At 44.6% G+C, this 17,528-nt stretch overlaps 1 protein-coding gene across 1 annotated transcript; it reads left to right on the top strand.

The window, feature by feature from the left end:
* Positions 1-197: 197 nt before the first annotated feature.
* LOC130127371 (H-2 class II histocompatibility antigen, E-S beta chain-like) lies at positions 198-7,162 on the top strand (the record flags this gene model as incomplete). Its single annotated transcript, XM_056296997.1, has 5 exons — positions 198-483; positions 5,503-5,716; positions 6,289-6,356; positions 6,464-6,577; positions 7,137-7,162. Coding segments are annotated over 5 exons (708 nt in total), but the record flags the coding sequence as incomplete, so codon positions are not given.
* Positions 7,163-17,528: the final 10,366 nt, after the last annotated feature.

The following is a 17,528-nucleotide window of genomic DNA, read 5'->3' as shown; positions in this document are numbered from 1 at the left end:
GTTCATCAGCAAGACAGACACATGGCTTCATGCTGCCTTGTTGTGTGTTGCTCCCTCCTGGTCGTGGGTTTCTATGGAGCAGGTGAGATAAAATATGTAAATCAGTCTCTGTTGGATGGACTCTGCTGTGTTGTTAGAAAAGAGGTTTTAATTATTGTCTTTAAAACAATTCAACTAAGTAACTTGAACCTGTTTCTCTTTCTGTTCCAGATGCGTTTTTGAAATATGACCTGTACACATGTGTTTTCACCTCCTCTGAGCTTCCTGACATAGAGTTCATATACTCTATGTATTTCAATAAGATAGAAGTTATGAGGTTTAACAGCACTGCGGGGAAGTGGGTTGGATATGATGAGTTTGGTATCTATAACGCAGAGCGCCTGAACAACGATCCTGCAGAGATGGCAGTAAGGAGAGCTCAGAAAGAGACGTTCTGCAAATATAATATAGAGATACGGTACCGAGCTGCACTGGATAAGACAGGTGAGCTGCTCTGCTATGATGACTATTACTACTACTGTTACTACTACTATGGGTAGTACTATTATTATGACTATTACTACTACTATTGGTAGTACTATTACTATAACTATTACTACTACTGTTACTACTACTATTGGTAGTACTATTATTATAACTATTACTACTACTGTTACTACCACTATTAGTAGTATTGTTATTATAACTATTACTACTACTGTTACTACTACTATTGGTAGTACCGTTATTATAACTATTACTACTACTGTTACTACTACTATTAGTAGTACTGTTATTATAACTATTACTACTACTGTTACTACTACTATTAGTAGTACTGTTATTATAAATATTACTACTACTGTTACTACTACTATTAGTAGTACTATTATGACTATTACTACTACTGTTACTACTACTATTAGTAGTACTGTTATCATGACTATACTACCACTGTTACTAATACTGTCAGTAGTGCATGTATGTGTGTGTGTCTGGGTGTATGTACTCGCGCTTATGTAAGTGTGCGCGCTTGTTCGTGAGTTGTGAGTGCGCGCGCTTCTGAGTTGTCTGTCGGTGTGCGCGCGTGTCTGTGTGCGCGCGCGTGTGTCCATGTGTGTGTTTGTTTGTGTGTCTGTGTCTGTGTCTGTGTGCGTGTGTGTGTGTTTGTGTGTGTGTGTATGTGTATTAGTGAACAATAGAACATGGTACATAAAACAGGTGTGTAGTATTACGGACACACATCAGGTTCAGTATCATTACACAACTACGTCAGAAGAACCCAATCAGGGTGTGAGACAGTCCCCGACATAAAGCAGCGCTGCCAGCAGGTATTAACGGGCTCCAAGCCCCCATGTATGTAAGTCGGGTCTGGCTGTCTGTAGGAGCCTCGCTAGTTGAGCTGTTTGCTTATTAGACGGATGCAAGTCTCAGTCTTAAAGAGCGACGGTGGTCGTAAAGCTGTCCGTCAAGATGGTGTATGAGGATGGTTGTGAACACAGCGCACAACTATTGATCATCTATGACGTCAACAAAGGATTATTGATGAACCCGGAACAGGTTATTAACATCGTGTGGGTTGGGGCTGGAAGAAAAACAACATATGTGTCTAAAAGAATATAATGACATGTAGGGATGAGGTGGGGAAATGAGTAGTATTAGGCTGTACATACTTGTCAACAATGTTGAGTGTTAAGTACTGAGTAATAACAGTGGAAGAGCGTGTAGTATCTGTTTTAGGAGAAGTACAATTCTAGTGTTCCCTCCCATGGACGAGGCAAGTGTGGGGCTGACAGGAGCGAAGAGGTTGTCTTCCACTAACTTCAGAGGGTTTCTTGGCAGCCTTGCAGTGAGTTATTCAGTAAAGTGGGAGAAATGCAGCCTGCTGGAAACCTTGTTCTGAGCTTCAGGGAACTGATTTGTGTTTTAATTAAACCTGCTGAAGTGGGAGTAGGAGGAGATAATGAAGCATGAGTATGCTGCATCTGAGTTCAGCATCTATGCAGTGAATGCGTGAAGGCGTCATCAGGAAACTGAGATTAGTTCTTAACAGACGCAGCTAATGGCGGTGTCTGAGCCAGAGATGTGGAAGCAGAGGCTTATCTTACAGCTGCTATGGGTCATTCTGTGACTTGTTTGCTGATTCTGAAAGAAATGTGTAGTTATACTCCTGTAGTGCGTTGTGTAGCCGTGTCAAAGGGCAGTAGAGTGGACTTGGGGTGATAATGGTTTGCATTATTAAATGTCCTTTACTGAAGGGTGCTCACAAGAGTACATAGCTGCTAGCTGCAAAGCTTCAGTTTGATCACACTGACAGGCTACAAGTAGTTTGGATATATAATGTTAGCGCATTTCATGATTTTGCAGCATAGCGCCACCTAGTGGCCAATTAACAGTAAATAATGCACAGAGCCTCAGGGCGTCATGACTTATTGGTGGACCAAGTTTCGTGTTTATCGGAGTTGCTGTGAACAAGATCCGCCACCTTGAACCAATAGCATAGCTGCTGCTAAAGAGCTGCATGTTGTCCCTTATACTTTAAATGCTTATAACACAAAAACCGTCGCTGATAAACATCTGAACACATTCACACATCATGCTGGTAGTGTCACGTGTCCTGTCAAATATTTTGGAATAGTTTGATCAAATATGTGTGAAAATAAAAAATATTAGGTATATTGTACACTGTACAGGCATATATTGTACATTGGTGTGGATGCATGTTTTGACCGATCAGAATGACCTTTGACCCCCTTGATATGTTCATTCTCCAGAATGTCTGTGGCGATGTTGGTAGCAATTGAATGAATCTGTGCGGAAATGTTTATGTTTTATGATTTTTCATATTTTGAAAAATATAGAGTGACGGATTTCTGAATTGACCATATGTTGCAGTGCAGCAAAGTGTTGGCATCACTTACTGGATCTGCTCACAACATCTCAGTTCTGTAGGATGTGCAGGGGATTTGGGGGACATTTTGGGGCATTTTTGAAGTTTCGCAGGTGAAATTTACATTTTTGTCATAAGCCACGCCCACTTTTTTAAATTTATGACCAAATTGCATGTGCCAACTCCAGTATGATCCTAGACTGTGCACCCCAAATTTCATCCAAATCCATGTTGTCAATTATGAGATATAATCTTCTCCAATTTATAGCGCCCCCTACTGGGTAAATGAAACGCACTTCATGAGTTAGGATCTTTCGGCAATACGTGACATACGTCTAAATTTCAAGTTGATATGTCAATGCATTGATGAGTTATGGCACCGTCATGGAAAATCACCGTTTTCCAGTCAAGGTTCATTGATCTGTCAAATCAAAACCGAGCAACGGATCAAAATTCGTTCGATAACTTTTTGCCTTGAGTGAATGTAGATGATGTGTGCCACGTTTCGTGTAAATCGATCGCACGGCCTAGGAGGAGTTCGAACAAGTAGTTTTGGCTATTTTCGCAAATTTGCGAAATGAAATTACGGCAGAAATGGGTGTGGCCTATACCACGTGATTCAGCTGTGCTCAGTGAATGTGCACATGTAAAGGTTTTGCATGTCCGATGTACGGTTTGGGAGTTACATGCCAAAACGCCTTGACCTTCAAAATAGCGCCACCAACTGGTTGACATGTGTCATGTTTTGCAAGTGGGGTAAGTGCGAAGTTCTGTACCAGGCCTCCAAAGGGTTTTGTAGAATATGTTACGGTGTAGGCTGCAGTACCACTTTTACCAACGGAAAAATAAAAATAAAAAACTGAGCAGAAACAATAGGGGTCCCCAGCCCCTGGGGCTTGGACCCCTAATAAATGGTAACAACATAATACAAACAAAGAACAGACACACAACAAAACACAAGGGGAGTACACGTGTACACATGTAAAGTAACAGACGGCTGTCAGGACACAAGTGTGGTAGTAGGTCAGCAGCTCGTTACTTGTGTTGTTGTTTCAAGGCTGAGAGGTTTAAGGAAAGACTCACTTCTTGGAGACAAGCAGGGATCTTAGGTAGTGATTTACACAACTCCTGTTTGTGAGTACACGTGTTGCATCTACAGTAACACAATTAATCAGATGTTGAAGAGCACATCTTCTGGATGAAGACAGCACCAGATCACGTGTCTCATGTTAAAGGAGGGACAGAGTCACGAGACTCCACACCAGTCCAACACTTATGGGACATTTCACCATCAGACAACAAGTGTGAGCGTGTTCGTGTGTTGTGTTACCAGAATCAACGGAATCTAGAACTTCCAGACCTCCTTCTGCTTCACTGCTGGACAGGACACATGTTTTAAGCTGGTGTGGTTTATTCTTCCAAATGACATTTAAGAAATTTCTATTTGCTTCTGTGGCGGTAGAACCATAAACCAGTAGAGACACAGATGGACCCACAAAGCGAGACAGGCCCTCTGCTTTGGAGAGGAGAACTCCTCCTAAAGTAGATAAACCCCTTCCAAGACCAATCCTGAAGACAGACTTGGTATTTTTAATCTGTTGGATAAATGGAGATGTTGTCTAGCTGTAAGATGTTTAATTGTATATATTCCCAAATACTTAACGGACTCTTTTACCGGATGTTTCCAACTACACAATCGCTACAATCACGCACAGACAACATTCCACCTGTGCACACATTTAGTCGCAGGTCCGAGGCCCTGGAACATTTGTTACCTGAGGTAACAGAGTTCCTCACGTGCTTCTTGTCCTTCAAAACAAAGTGGTGTCGTCTGCCAGTTGTGAGATTTTTAACTCTCCACCAAAACCCGACATTCCTTCCAAACGTCCATCATTCTCGATATTAACTGATAAGAATTCAGCCCCTCACATAAATAAGGGAGGAGGAACAGGGCAGCCTTGGCGGAGCCCTCTGTTCATCTGGACTCTTTTACAGCTGTTAAAGTTCATCATAACAGAACTATTCATATCTTTGTAAAACATATTGACGATGCCAACAAAGTTATTCCCAAAGCCCAACGCCTCGACGGACTGTAACAGAACCGTGAGTTCAAGTGCGTCAAAGGCCTCATAGAAGTCTAGGAACAAAATAAGTGCTTCAGAATTTACTGTATCTGCATAATCCAGCAGATCTAGGATGAGTCTCATGTTACAGTAACGTGCCGGGTTTTCATGAGCCCTGTTTGAGGTCCGGCTATAACAGAGTCTAGTCCTCAATGTGGAGGGCTGGACTGAGGCGACTCACCGCAGAAGAGCCGTTTAACATGCTTTATTCCAGCTCTGCTAGGCACTGCCGTAAATCAGTTTATGGTAACTCCTCTGGGGGCCGCTGTCGTAATAATGTAAACTAACCTACGACACATCAGTACAACCGCCAAGGCTGGACTACCCCGGGATTCCAATCCACGACCTTTCTGCTGTGAGGCGACTGTGCTGACCACTGCGCCACCATGTGGCCCCAAACATTATATACTCTCAGGATTAGCAATTCTACACATTTGACATTGATTCAAAAAGTTAATTTCAAGTCCTGATGACGATGATGATGATGATAACAAAATAATTCTTTACCAGCTGAGCCCAGTGTGAGACTGACTTCAGTGACGCCCCCTAGTGGCCGACATCCGGCCATGCTGATGTGCAGTGTCTACAACTTCTACCCCAAATACATCAGTGTCACCTGGCTGAGAGACGGACAGCCGGTGACCTCTGACGTCACTTCCACCGATGAGCTGGCAAATGGTGATTGGTACTACCAGATCCACTCCTACCTGGAGTACACGACCAGGTCAGAACACTTAGACTCAGTACCAAATGGACCGGTCCAAATACATACACAATACTTTAACACTACACACTCACATTTACACACACACACACACACACACACACACACACACACACACACACACACACACACACACACACACACACACACACACACACACATAATGACTGGACAACAAAGAACAAAGTGATGGTTTAAGGTAGAACGTGTCTCCTCAGTGTCTGCTCTGTAGACACCAGCTGTATGTTTAAGGTGGAACGTGTCTCCTCAGTGTCTGCTCTGTAGACACCAGCTGTATGTTTAAGGTGGAACGTGTCTCCTCAGTTTCTGCTCTGTAGACACGTTCCACCTTAAACATACAGGTGAGATCCCAGATGGACGACTGAGTATTTATTGTGTATTAATACCGTGTTTTAAACTGGGCTGATGTTTAGTATCAGACTCGACTAGTTTCTGTGCAGACAGACAGGAAAGTACAGACTTACCTCATCCAATCACATCACGTCTTATTTATTGTTGATATGTTGTTTTTTTCCTGTGTGTTTTCTTCTTCTTCACTTATTTCATCTCAGGTCTGGAGAGAAGATCACCTGCATGGTGGAACACGCCAGTTTCCCCTCTCCTAAGAAAGTGGACTGGAGTGAGTATCTATGTGTGTCTCTGTCCATGGATAGGTGATGAAGACATAGAGAGACAGGTCAACATGCAGATGTGTCTATAGATAGAGACATGTGTCTGTCTCTCCAGATCCCTCCATGTCACAATCAGACAGAAACAAGATCGCCACCGGAGCGTCAGGTCTGCTTCTGGGTTTGATTTTGTCTTTGGCAGGTCTGATCTACTACAAGAGGAAGGCCAGAGGTCAGTAACACAAGAGGTTTACACTGGTTCACATCAGTCCACATATACACACTACACTATAATACCACTACATATACACACTACACTATAATATCACTACATATACACAGTACACTATAATACCAATATATATACGCAGTTTACTACATCACTACATTATAATACAAACACATATAAACAGTACAATCTATATCACTACACTATATTAGTACATATAGACCATACACTATACATATACATAGACAGTACACTATACATATCAGTACATATAGACCATACACTATACATATACATAGACAGTACACTATACATATCAGTACTTATAGACAGTACACAGTACATATTAGTACATATATACAGTACACTATACATATAGACAGTACACTATACACATCAGTACACATGTACAGTACACTGTACACATTAGTACTTATAGATAGTTGAAGAAACAATAGTTAAGTTGGGTGTCATCAGTACTTGAAGTGGGCCAGACTTGTTTGGTTGTATTTCAGTCTCTTCACTCTTCACCACTTTTCTTATCGTTGGTCTTTTTTAACAGGGCGTGTTCTTGTTCCAACCAGCTGAAGCAGGAAGTGACGCTTCTTCCTCGTTGGTTGTTTTGGTGGCAGTTCAGTGTGTGTCGCTTTCACCTGAAGGTTTTCTCCCAGGTTGTCAGTGCTGCCCCCTGCTGGATCTCATTGCCTCCTGCTCGTATTCTTACTAATGCTCTACAGATTCTGATGTCATAGACATATAAAGAGTAGACGCCGCATCGACCGCTGCTGCATATTGACGCTGACGAGCCGTGGGGCCGCCATCTTGGACCGGTCACCCGCTCCACTCAGTGTAATGTGTTTGGCAGGCGCAATGAACTGTCAGCGCAGTTAATCAATCATAACTCGCTGAATACCAAACTGATTTCCACGCCTTTTTTGTTGCTGAAAACGTCATACATGTAGCTATGATACAGGACACATGGTTTGACGTATTTTAATGTTCATAGTTGGCTTGACAGTAATAGAATATTCTGATATATGATATATGTGATGTATGATAGGTAGCTACCGTATTGTTCTGAATAGAAGACGGGGTTTTTACCCTGGAAATACGTATGAAAAAGTGGGGGTCGTCTAACATTCGAGGTCTAGACTTTTGAATGTCAATATACATTCTCACTCAGTCAGATTTGTTTCAAGACCGTTCTAAAATTAGACCACTTCGATGGTTAATGCAGTTATTGAAATGTTGAAATGGTTATTTTTTCACTATGAGATGGATAGTCTCAATAGACTACAGTTTATTTTCATTTGTATGCTATTTAAATACCATAAGTCATTCATTTACAAATGTATTTACATTTTTTTATTTAAATGTGACAATTTCATCTAAAATATATTGAAAACGTAATTTTATTTAAAAGCTGTTAAACAGACTACCTACTTTTTTTCAATGTGTTTTTATTATCATCATTTTCAAATATAATGTTTTTCTTTATAAAACCAATATTTGCTCTTGAAAAAGTATTTTTCCAAAAATGAGTCTTGAAAAAAAAAGGGGGGGTCGTCTTATAATCAGGGTCGTCTTATATTCGGAACAATACGGTATTTAGCAAAACACTCACTATAAATATATATATATATATTTATATTATACACACACACACACACACACACACACACACGCTAAAATATGATAGAGAGGCAGAAGCAGATAGTGGCAGTAAAGTCAGCTATTTTAATAAGTTGAAGAAACAATATATGATTAGGCTATATAAATATATAAACAATATATGAACACACTATATATCTACAGTATATATAACAACAATATATGTTATATATCAGAGAAAATGAAAATATATATAAATTCCCGCCCCAAACCATATTTACACATGTACAAACTTGCTTACATAGGTGACCAGTACATTACACACAATGGACAAACGTAAACACTGACAACAACACAAAATATTTACATGTGTGTGTGTGTATAATAAAGTGGTATAATACTGTAATAATATCGTAATTATATCCAATAGTATGATGTAATAATAAAACTTAAATACAGATATACATATATATTTTAAAGAGAGATAAATATATAAACAATGTAGCATAACAATGTCGGGGAAAGAATAAAAGTTGCTAATTAAAGTTGGACATGAAACCCCTAAAACCCTTGAAAGAGACCTGTTCTGCAGAGTTTCTTTCTCGTGCTCCCTCTCTGCAGGTCAAGAGAGGTGAGTTTTGCAGTGTGGTGCCACCGTATCTTGAGAAACACAGACACAACCAAAGACAACAAGTTGTAGTGGTGGTTGTCGATGCCAAACGGTGTCTCCTCAGTGTGTCTCCCCAAGCAGAGAAACCTCCTCCTCCGTGCCAGTCTCCTCTCGGACGATGTGGGTGACTGTAGACAGCTTTGGAGTTTGCTTTGTTGCAGCTTGGCGAACCACCCTCTCTGCAGCTCTCAGCACCTTATAATAATAATAATAATAATAATAATAATAATAATACATTATATTTATAGAGCGCTTTACACAGCGCTCAAAGACACTTTACAGAACAGAGAAAGTAAGAACAAAGAACTAAGCAACTTTAATACACAAAGATTAAAGTATGTGTTAAAACAAGATAATGAAACCCAACCTTCCCTGTGCCTCGTGATGGGTCACTAGGCCGCCGCCCGCCGTTGTGTTGCAGGGCCACAAGGTGGCGGGTGGGCAGCTCTCGTCACGTGATGATGGCACAGCAGCATCTCTGACGAGGCTCGCACGGCACACGTCACAGGACAGCTTCCGCTCTAGAACTGTTTTAAATAACTGCGTATCGCGCCAGTGTTTGGGGGGAAGGGAGAGGTCTTATAAACACACACACTGACTTCATTGCGTCACGTCCTGTTTGGTTTCCTTGGAAAAAAGCTCTGTGCTAATTTGGCGGCGTGTTACTTTGGGCGCGGTTCTCCCCTATCTTCCTGTTGTTAGGATGGATGACATGTGAATAATACAGTCTGTGCTGCGCCACCTGTGTAACATTCGCTGGTCAATATAATACCAGTAACCTTAATATTGTTTTATCTGTACAATAGCATTCTTTTGTCAGCTGTAAAGTCAGTGTTATGGAATATGACTTATAAAGTCTCAGTTCATAGCCGGGTGAACACCGGCACTGAGCATAGCCTAGCTAGCTGGCTACGATTTCGCAGTTGGACATAAATACAGTACAGTAATAGTATATTCACAAAATACAACCAATAGTGATGTTCAATCTTACTTGTGAAAAGTAATCCCCCGAGCCCTGTTTTCCACGGTCCGTCGATTGGAGCAGGAATATTGTTGAACATAATGTGCAGTCTCACATATACAGCCAGTCAGCCACTGTATTATTTATTGCGCTATAAGCAGCTATTTTGGTCCTTGCGGGTATCCATATGTGTGTGTGTATGACTTCTGCGCATGTGCAATAAAGTTCTCTTCCTGCCCCACCAAGTACGACTGGACGTCTAATGTTTGCTCCTGCAGTCTAACTCTACAAAAGTATATTAACATACCAAACAAGTATGTAGCTAGACATCCGTGACATAAATATGAACAATGCAACAGGTTATGGGCCCAGTGCCATGTCTAGTCAGCGATTTAATAGACTTTTGTTCGACGGCGACGAGAGAGGATACGAGTTATGGGAAACTCGCTTCCTAGCCCACATGGAGGACTCAGCGAGACTCTACTGAACGTGCCAGTTATCGCTGCGGGCGAAAATGCTGTCCAGTTGAGAGAAGCAGACGTCAAGAAAAACAGAGAAGCGTACGCGGAGCTGGTGCAAGTTTTAGACAACAAGAGCTTGTCACTAATTATGCGGGATGCAGCAGCCGACGGTAGGGCGGCATTGAAGATACTTCGGCAACATTACGCGGGCAAAGGGAAACCGCGCGTGGTGAGTTTATATTGTGAACTCTCAGCTCTTCGCATGGAAAGCAACGAGACCGTCACGGAGTATATTGTTCGTGCAGAGACAATATTCTCGTCGTTGAAAGGAGCCGACGAGAACATAAGTGACGGGTTGCAAGTGGGAATGGTAGTGAAAGGACTGCCGGACTCCTTCAAACCGTTCGTGGTTCATATTACTCAGAGTAGTGACAGCCTGACATTCAGTGAATTTAAGGCAAAACTAAGGAGCTTTGAAGACACAGAAAGGTACAAGCCGAGTAATGGTGATGACGGGGACAGTGTGATAAGAGCTGCCACAGCAGCCACCACCTCTCGTGGAAGAGGTAGAGAGAGAAAGAGCATGGCCGAAATTGAGTGCTTCAGATGCCACAAAAAAGGGCATATGTCTCGAACATGTACGAGCATGCCTGAACCAAGAAGAGCGGAACGCAGGAGAGACGCGCGAGGCCGGGGGAAGCAGCGAGACGCCATCGCGGGAGTGACCGGAGCAGAGCAGGGTGCAGCGGGGGACCAGGACGGACGCTGGGGAGCGCACCGAGAGACAGACGGCACCCACCGAGAAATAGAGGCGGACGCCGATGACCGGGAAGGCAGGTCATATTGCTTCAAGATGAAAGAGGACACCAGGCCGGTGAGGCGGACTGTCAACAACAGAGGTTTGATGGTCGACTGTGGCGCGACGTCACACATGATAAATGACTTTACAAAGTCCAAAACAGTCGATAAAGGCTTTAAGCCCAAGAGTCACGTGATTGAACTTGCAGACGGGACAAAGGCTACCGGAGTTGCCAAGGCCAGAGGAGAAGCTGAAGTCACCTTAATTGACAGCGAAGGAAGAAAGGTGACAGCACGACTGAAGAGGGCCCTGTATATCCCGACGTTTCCTCAGGACATTTTTTCCGTTAAAGCAGCCTCAAGTAACGGAGCAGAAATCCACTTCAAGGAAGGTGAAAATTGGATGGGGTATAAAAACGAGGGTACCAAGTTTAACATTGACGTATTTGGGAAACTGTATTATTTGTCTACAGCTAATAATACTGATGATAATGTTGACGGATACAAAGGATGTCATGATATTGAAACGTGGCACAGAATCCTTGGTCATTGTAACTTAGATGATGTTTCAAGCCTAGAAGGTGTAGTTGAAGGAATGATGATTAAGGGGAAAAATGACAAATCTAACTTCAACTGTGAAACATGTACACAAGGAAAATTTGTGGAGTCTAGAAATAGACAGGCTGATAGCAAAGCTAAAGGAATACTTGAACTAGTCCATACAGATCTGTGCGGCCCGATCGAGCCTACTGATAAAGATGGGTATAAATACACCATAGCTTTCACAGATGACTATAGCAGTATGACATGGACATATTTCATGAGGTCAAAGAGTGATACAGCTAAGGCTACCGAAAAATTCTTAGCTGACACTGCCTCCTTTGGGCAGGTGAAAACCATTAGGTCTGACAATGGTACCGAGTTCACTGGAGGATGTTTCCAAGATCTGCTGAGAGAAAATAAAATTAGTCACCAAACTAGTGCCCCCTACTCGCCGCATCAGAACGGCACGGCAGAACGAAACTGGAGAACATTATTTGACATGGCACGATGTATGCTGCTAGAAAGTAAGATGCCAAAACAGCTATGGAGGTTTGCGGTGCGGACAGCTGCACAGATACGCAACAGGTGCTATTGTAAGCGATTAAAGCAAACCCCATACAGTGCTTTCACAGGGAAAACACCAGATATTTCCCATATGATGGTTTTTGGCACTGAGTGCTATGCCTATAGACAAGACAAAAATAAACTGGATCCAAGGTGCGAGAAGGGCATTTTCATAGGATATGATAAATACAGCCCTGCATACAATGTATATTATCCAAAAACAGGAAAAGTGTCAAAGCATAGATTAGTTAAGTTCATACAGAAGAGCAACAGAGACTGCCAGACACAAACAGGTCCACACAACGATGGAGACAGCTATGAGGATATAGACTCATACGAGCCTGATGTAGTACCAGTTAGGACTGATGAGCAGCCCCAGATTACAGGTACAGGAGGTGAAAGTGGTACACTTTCTAATAACCAGGGGGATAGTGAGGGCAGAAACCGCTACCCAACTAGAGAGAGGAAGACCCCAAAATATCTTGAAGAATACCAGTGTAAAGCAGAATGTACTGACGAGCAAGATGTGGATTATTTTTATAGAGCTGTATTTGGGGTACCAAACACATTCAAGGAAGACCTGTTTTTCTTTTCATGTAAGTCTGTAAAGGTGAGCCTGAGTGAGGGTGTTGAACATAATGTGCAGTCTCACATATACAGCCAGTCAGCCACTGTATTATTTACTGCGCCATAAGCAGCTATTTTGGTCCTTGCGGGTATCCATATGTGTGTGTGTGTGTATGACTTCTGCGCATGTGCAATAAAGCTCTCTTCCTGCCCCACCAAGTACGACTGGACGTCTAATGTTTGCTCCTGCAGTCTAACTCTACAAAAGTATATTAACATACCAAACAAGTATGTAGCTAGACATCCGTGACATAAATATGAACAATGCAACAGGAACTTCACTTCCCCGGCCTGTCGTGTCCTCCATGTGGATTGCTGCAATAGAAAACATATATAGAATTAGGGCCAAAAGTGTTATTTACAACCACGAAAAGCAAGCCAGGCTGAACGGAAGTGACGTGTCCTGTCTGTCTCTCCTCCACAGCTCCGCTCCATCTCAGTAGCAGGGACAGCGCCACCAGCCGACACACAAACCAGCAAACTTCTGTCTTACCTGCTGTCCTCAGTAGACCTGCAGCCTCCTTGCTTGCTTGTTGAACTTCCTGAGTAAGCGACCCTCCCGGCCTTCTTCCCGAAATCGTCTTGTAAGACCCCCTTCAAACGCCAGCTGGATCAAGTGAGCTTTACTCTGGTGTAGCATGCTTCGTCTGTGCTGACTGAAGACGTTGGTTAGCGGTGACACTGTGTCCTCGCACGTCGCTGAGGATGCTCCACAAGTCCCTCCATGTTTCAGAGCAGTGAGCACGCTTGGCATGGCGGTGAGGAGCCCAGAGTAGCGCTGCAGGATGGCAGCAGGGCTCCACTGGTCTTCGGTAGAGCGGCCATTTCACACTGTAAAAAGTGTCGAGCTACAGAAACTCAGATTCCACCAAAGCTGTATCAGTGAGCTCCAGCAGCGGTTTCGCCTTCTGTCCATCCAAAAAGTGAGGCCTGTCTGGGTCGAGGGCCCACATGGCCTCAACCAGCTGGCTGCTCCGTTCACTAAATCTCGTGTTCCTCTCCCCAGTGACGCTGTGCAGTGTGCTGAAGAAGAGCCGCCTGCACTCTGCCTCCCTCCCTCTTTCCTGCTGCCGCTGCTGGCCTACAGCGCCCTCTACCACGTACTGCTGCAGGTGTGTAGGGACTCGGCGCATCCTCTCACTTGGCGGAGGAGCTGCTGTTTCTGATGCGCCATGTGGGCCAGTGGCGCGCTGTGCCCACATGGCTTGGAACTCCACGTCACTCCTGAGCGTCTCTACGCAATCCAACGCGCTTTTCACCGCCTTCCCTCCAGCGTACAGGTCTGTTTTTTATCCTGTGACGCTTTGTTTGGAGGGTGGAGGAGGGAGAGGATTCTGTGGACCATAACTGCAGTAAATCTGAAGTGCATGTCACTGATTGCTGTTAGGAGCCCTGCTGCCTCTACTTTCAGTTCCGGGAACTGAAGGCCACTGCTGTCAATCTCCGCGAGGATCTGCACAATAGCGTCATAACTGTTAATGGTGACTGACACAGTAGCCAGGTGACCGGTCCACCTCTGGGCCAGTAGCCTCTTCAGACGTTCTCCCGTGTACACTGCGGCCACAGTTGGCTTTTGGAGAAACCGCTAAAGCATGCCACACACGTCGAAAAAGGCTTGTAGTGCATTCTCAGCTGGCATGGCGTGGATAACCACCACATGTAGTTGATGGTTGAAGCAATGCACATACGAGACTTCTCGGTTAACTTTCCCCTGTAATATTTCCTGTGCACCCCCTCTTTTACCGGACATCACGCTTGCACCATCACAGCATCGGCTGAGGGGGTTTCTGTTCTCAGGCCTGCTTTTCTCGGCTCAGAGAGGACCAGGTTTGTCAGACTTAACGCATCACAGTGCTTTGTAGAGGCCATGAGCAGCAGTCTTCCGTGCGTCTCATTACCCATGTCTACATAACGGAGCACAATTGGCACATTCTCGCAACCAGTTGGATCTTTTGTCCCGCCCACCTTCAAGGTGAACCAGCTATCTCCTGTTTCTTCCACTGTTTCACTCGTCACTATTTCACTCAGGAGCGCTTTCATTTCGTTCTGAACTTCGTGGGACGTGTAGGTGGCGTTTTTGGGGGTGGTGCAAAATACCTGGGCAAGGGTGTGGTCTTTCCTCAGCGTGTACTCCACCATAGACTAAAATAGTCCACTTTCCCCTTCCTCTCTTGACTCCAAAGCGTCCAACGTCCCCCTCAGCGGTTGCTGGTGTGTAACGAGGAACTCCGTTATATCCGCTATCGCACTCAGATATGAGCGACTCCTTTCCAGCTGCCCCTCGCTGACAAGTGTGGAGACCTCAGCTGCTGTGGCACAACCAGGACAGCATCCTTCCAGAGAGCCCTGCATTTCAAATGCTCCCTGCTGGATGCGTGCCTTGCAAAACCTTTGCTGCTTTCCGTCGCAGATTTCCGATTAGAGAATCCGGTTTGGGTAGAGGCTTTGTCCGCATTAGCACTAGACCCAACACTAAGCTTCCCACATGGGAAGCAAAAGGCAGCATCAGCAACCACTGAATAGTCCAGCCAGCCCCTCCATTAAACCAGCTTCTGCTAAACGAGCCATTTGGGGTTTTATTAAATATCCGAATAGGGTAGGATTGCAGGTGCACCTGGGCTGGCTCCTCTGTCCCAAGATGGACAGGAACAGTGGGAGCTGGGGGGGGGGGCTGCGGGCCCATTCTGACCGTGCTTGCAACACCTTCTGCGACGGGTGGAGCTGAAGTCAGCTGATTAAGTTCATGCTCGGAGATGCTGCTGCTGCTGCTGCTGCTGCTGCTGCTGCTGCTGGGGCTCCTGGCCTCGGCTGGGGTCTCTTCTACCGTGTTTCTTTTTCCTTTCTTTCGTTTTTTACAAAGCCGCGGTCTGATCTCCATCCTTGAACTGCTTTTTGGCTCAACAAACAAGCTCCGTAAGGCGACGGCGAACTTAGCTGAGCTCAGCAAGCAAACGAGCTTAGCAGCTTGAAGGTTTTAACAGCAAACCGCCTGCAGCGTGGCCCCGAGGCTCCACCCTAAGGCCGTGTTCACACTCGACGTCTTTTATCATGATTAAAAACGCTGCCAGAGCATTTCTCAGGGAGAAAGACGTCGAGGGCGTCTGTTGTTGCCATAACAACAGCTACTGCAACATTTTCGCGATACAAAAATGGCGAGGAGACAACGACAAGTGTCTTGAAGCCGAAGGGGAGAATGTCCGTTCCCCCCACGTTGGTGGCTGCATGACATGTTACGGGCATCTAGCTACGATGTAGCAGCTGCCAGCGATGCTGCGGCCTATCTAGTTACATTGTTGCCCTTAGCTACGGGCTAGTTTTACCAGCGATGTTTCTTAACCGTCTCTGGTTTTGCTGACGACAAGCAGCAGCTAAACACTGATCAGAACCTCCTGGACCCGTCCAATGTGGTTCCAGATGGCCTCTGTATTATGAATGTTACGATACAGTTTACCTGTCATGTCATACAGTTCACTGTGCTCAGAAACTAACGTTAGCACAATCAACTTGTCCGCCGCTAAGTTACAGTCTCCATGTTTGATGGTTGTTATGGGAAACGACAAGGTCTCACTACTCCGCTTGTGATTGGTCAGCTGTCAGAAACGTGCGTGACGTAGGAGGACGTCTATTTCTGAAGAGACAAGACGCCCGGAGCTGCAGGAAAAGACGCCGGCGACGGCGTCGGTCTGCTCCATGGGGTCATTATGTAAAAAAAGACGCTGACAGCGTCAGAAAAGACGGACTTTTCCAAACTTTGCGTTGAAAACGGACCGTCAGAGCAGCCGGAAGTAGGAAGTACATGGCGATAGCGATTCAGCTGCTATTCTATGAGCAGTAAGTGGCATCAGTGACATCAGGTTAGCTTGCTAGCTAACAAGTGCAGCAGGTGAGAGGGAGGAATAGACGAGCTCTGGTGGGCTGAATGGTCTGTTCTTGTCTTTCCTTGTTGTTGTTGTGTTATGGCTCGGCTGCTAGTGAGCCCGCCAACTAGCTAGAAGATCGTGGGTTTCCCGAACTGAGTAAATGTCACACGTAAAAACACAAAACTGCCTTGTTAGCTCCATCTTGTTGTAACTAAGATATCTGCTGAAAACAATCACGTTTCCATGGACAGATTTAGCTACTAACGTTACTTCGATTTAAAGACGAATGATTTGCTGCGCATCAGTTGGGTCCGACTCCGCCATCTTGTTTCGTGAGTGCGGCGTCAGGGACAAACAAACAGCGCTGTGTGTCTGTCCAGGCTCTGGAATAACACCACCCGCTTTATGCTGTTTGTGCAGTGGCAAAAGAGACTTGATCAGATAACAAGCTTCAGATATTTTATGGGGAAAACTCCAAAGGTCTTTCATACTGTAGTCTCTATGACGTTTGTATCTCGGCCAATATTTTGTTGTTTTTCCTACATTTGCTATTTTTCTATAGGGTACAGAAAACGTAAACTGAGGGGGCTAAAACTACAACTGAGGGGGCGTTGCCCCCCCACGCCCCCTCGTGGCGCCGGGCCCAGTTCTGGATCCGAGGTGAGAAAAGGAAGAGACCTACTACGTAAACATCTCTGTTATGGAGGCCACATGGCTGATAACGCATAAGCAGGCTATGGGTAAAAGGCACCTTATGTGTCATTTTCTAAACATTAATCTAACTTCGCTTTAAAAATAAGCAGAACCGGGCATCAGGTAGCATAGCGGTGTATTCCGTTGCCTACCAACACGGGGATCG

This window comes from Lampris incognitus, chromosome 17, assembly GCF_029633865.1.
Source record: "Lampris incognitus isolate fLamInc1 chromosome 17, fLamInc1.hap2, whole genome shotgun sequence".
Taxonomy (NCBI): Eukaryota; Metazoa; Chordata; class Actinopteri; order Lampriformes; family Lampridae; genus Lampris; species Lampris incognitus.
The sequence above is the reverse complement of the archived record's forward strand: the minus strand, read 5'-3'. Positions and strand labels throughout refer to the sequence as shown.